This window comes from Solanum pennellii, chromosome 1 (assembly GCF_001406875.1).
Source record: "Solanum pennellii chromosome 1, SPENNV200".
Lineage (NCBI taxonomy): Eukaryota > Viridiplantae > Streptophyta > Magnoliopsida > Solanales > Solanaceae > Solanum > Solanum pennellii.
In genome coordinates this window covers 100,324,307-100,326,991 of record NC_028637.1, presented here as the reverse complement: position 1 = coordinate 100,326,991, position 2,685 = coordinate 100,324,307, and the positions used below count along the sequence as shown (strand labels likewise).

General features: G+C 34.6%; 1 protein-coding gene across 2 annotated transcripts; it reads right to left on the bottom strand.

Moving 5' to 3' along the window:
* Positions 1 to 599: 599 nt before the first annotated feature.
* Positions 600 to 2,685, bottom strand: LOC107008405 (stress-related protein). Of its 2 annotated transcripts, none has more exons than XM_015207429.2 (3): positions 2,526 to 2,685; positions 2,195 to 2,419; positions 600 to 1,284 (listed from the first exon to the last, which is right to left on the bottom strand). In XM_015207429.2, exons 1-3 carry the CDS (start codon positions 2,565 to 2,567, stop codon positions 868 to 870), a joined length of 684 nt encoding a protein of 227 aa, XP_015062915.1. In that variant the 5' UTR covers positions 2,568 to 2,685; the 3' UTR covers positions 600 to 867. The 2 variants fall into 2 exon arrangements, with proteins under 2 accessions (XP_015062915.1, XP_027773124.1); XM_027917323.1 differs by having other exon boundaries at positions 2,195 to 2,413; positions 2,526 to 2,680.

Here is a 2,685-nt window from a genome sequence, read left to right as displayed (position 1 = left end):
TATAAAATAAGTTTAGGGGGGTAACAGGACCTTAGTATAGTATGAGTTTGTCTCTGCGATTTCGGGTATATGTTTGAGAGGATATTTAGGCATTTTTCCTTATTTTCTTTAACTATTTGAAAATAATTTTATTTTTATTTACAATAGAGTGATATTTTTTTTATAATATTAGTAAGTTTTATTGATTATTTTCTTTTAGAGGTAAATTGTATAGTATGATAAAAAAATATACTTTTAGAAATAATGGTTCTATTATCATTAAAAGTTAAAGATATTAAATTATTTATACTTGTATAATCATATTAGAAGTTTTATTTTTTATGAGTTATGTTAAACATGTATGTAATTATTTCAAACTTTAATATATTTTTATTATTTTATATTATTATATAATATTATAAATTAAAAAAAATTATAATAAAAAAAACTAAAAACTCATAAAGTCTACGCCCCACGTCTAAGTAAAACACCGACTCGCACAGCCCCATGTTTTAAAACGCCGTTAATAACCCATCCTTCTATGTTCTGAAAAATTACCAAATTTACAAGTTTGTAACAAGTTGTTTCCCTATTGTTAGGGCACACTTTGTAGTCTTGAATGAATAAATTGTTTTAATTTTTTAATATAGAAACCGAAAATCGTACAAAATTTTGGCTTACGTTGATCAGAGACTCCCGAAGGGCAAAAAAGAATACCCAAACAACAATGAAAACCGAATAGGCAAAACACATGATATACTTCACACAGTAAACAATCCACAATACAGTAAACAAACAAAAACTGTTTCAAAGCACTCCAGATCATATGGAGAACCTCACATAGCACTAAACTACTTATGAATCATTAAGCAAACCAGTAGATCCTTCTTAGCTGGAAGCCACAGGCTGAGTACTGAACACCTTAGCGATCTTCTCTGTAGGTACCAATGGAAGATATGAAGCAACCTTGTATCCCTTCTCTGCTGTTTGCTGAACCATCACATTGTATTTCTCGGAATAGTAAGCAGCTGTTGGAACAACTGCTTGAGTAACTTTAGGAACAATGGGAAATTTGTTGAGAGAGAGCCAAGCTGATGCAGCATATTGCTCGGCCATTGGCTCGTATTTGGTGTAAAGTCCCTTAGCGGTGGGCTCATACTTGGCATAGACTGTTTTAGCAAGTCCTGATGCAGCTCCCATCACACCAGCACTTTTGACATCAGCTGCAACAGAGCGAGCAGCTGCAGGAGCTTGCTTGACCATAGGGGGGACACGAGTTTCAATCGTACGAACAGACTGATCAACCTACAAAAACGGTCAAATTCATGATTACATTAACATGGTGAGAACTTAAAAGCTATAACCCAGTAAAATGATAAGCAAACTCAGCGATCATCAAAGAGGTTCAACAATTTGACTCGATATTTATTGTTTGAAATAAAAACTTAAAACATTTAACAAATTGTAAGATAGACAGCCAAGATACTTAACCACAAGAAATATCATAACAGTGTCATTAGCTCCATGTTTCAATCAAATCCTGAACCTATTTTCATAAAAGAAAAGGCAGCAACATACTTTATACATCAGAATGCTTTCTATCAGATCAACTGACCATTCATCAGGTACATACACAAGCACCTTAATGCCCAAAAAACAAAATCAATATGCACCCCAACAGCCTCCTCAGATTATAGAACATCTCCCCAAACTGAAGAGCCATTCACATTATGAGATCCTATAATGGGACTATGTATGAAACTGATTAACAAGAAATCACATATTTTAACTAACTCTATGTCTAACAGAAGCTCAGCACCACAACCAACCTAAACACCGGTGTAGCCGTGTTGATGCATACAATCCTAATTATATCTATGCTAATTCTGTTCTTACATGTGCACATGCCATAAAATGAATAAATTAAGTCCACAATGTATAACCTACCCCTACATAGGGAATGTGAAGTAATAAATGTAGAATTCCCATCTCAAAAAAGTCATCAATAATAATATAATTCAAACAAAGAATGATAAAATTCCATGTCAATTATATAAGGAATAATGCCTTGGGATCTTAGTAGCTCAATTTGTTGGCTAAGTAAACTCACCAAGATGATTCAATTCCCCAACTTATAATACCATCCCCAACTTATAATACCATCCCCCATTTTCCCTTCCCAACCCCCATTTGGAAAAGAAAAAAAGAACAATACCTTGCGGTCAACAAACTTGAGGACTTCGACGGGAACATCATGAAATTTATCATAAACAGGGCCAACCACGGTCTTAACGGTGCCTTCAACAGTCTGAACACCAGGCTTCAAGGGACCAGAATTCTCTTTAGCGTAACCATACACCTTCACCACACATAGCGCCGCATGAATCATCGCCACTTGCAAGAATTCCAAATACTTCAATTTCTCTCCATCAATCTGAGCCTTCATCACAAAATCAAATTAAAATAAACACACAAATCAGGCAAAAATTCATCAAATCAAAAATCAATACAAACAAAAAATCAATCGGAAATGGAGATTTAATTACCATCTCGGCGGGTTGTTGAGTCTTAGGGTTTGTTTCGGCCATGGTCAAAAGATCGAGAGATTTCGATATGAACGAAGAATCGGAAATTGAATAAAAGTTATGACGTTTGGGGTTTTGTGTTTGGTTAGCGTTCAGTGGAGGAGTTTATATAGTACAGGGG

Bases quoted from the DNA above. Each gene is read 5' to 3' on its own strand.
- LOC107008405 (XM_015207429.2), bottom strand. From the start codon at position 2,567: ATGGCCGAAACAAACCCTAAGACTCAACAACCCGCCGAGATG. The intron at 2,420-2,525 runs GTAATTAAATCT...TTTGTGATGAAG, and splicing joins CTCAACAACCCGCCGAGATG to GCTCAGATTGATGGAGAGAA. The intron at 1,285-2,194 runs GTATTGTTCTTT...CCGTTTTTGTAG, and splicing joins TCAAGTTTGTTGACCGCAAG to GTTGATCAGTCTGTTCGTAC.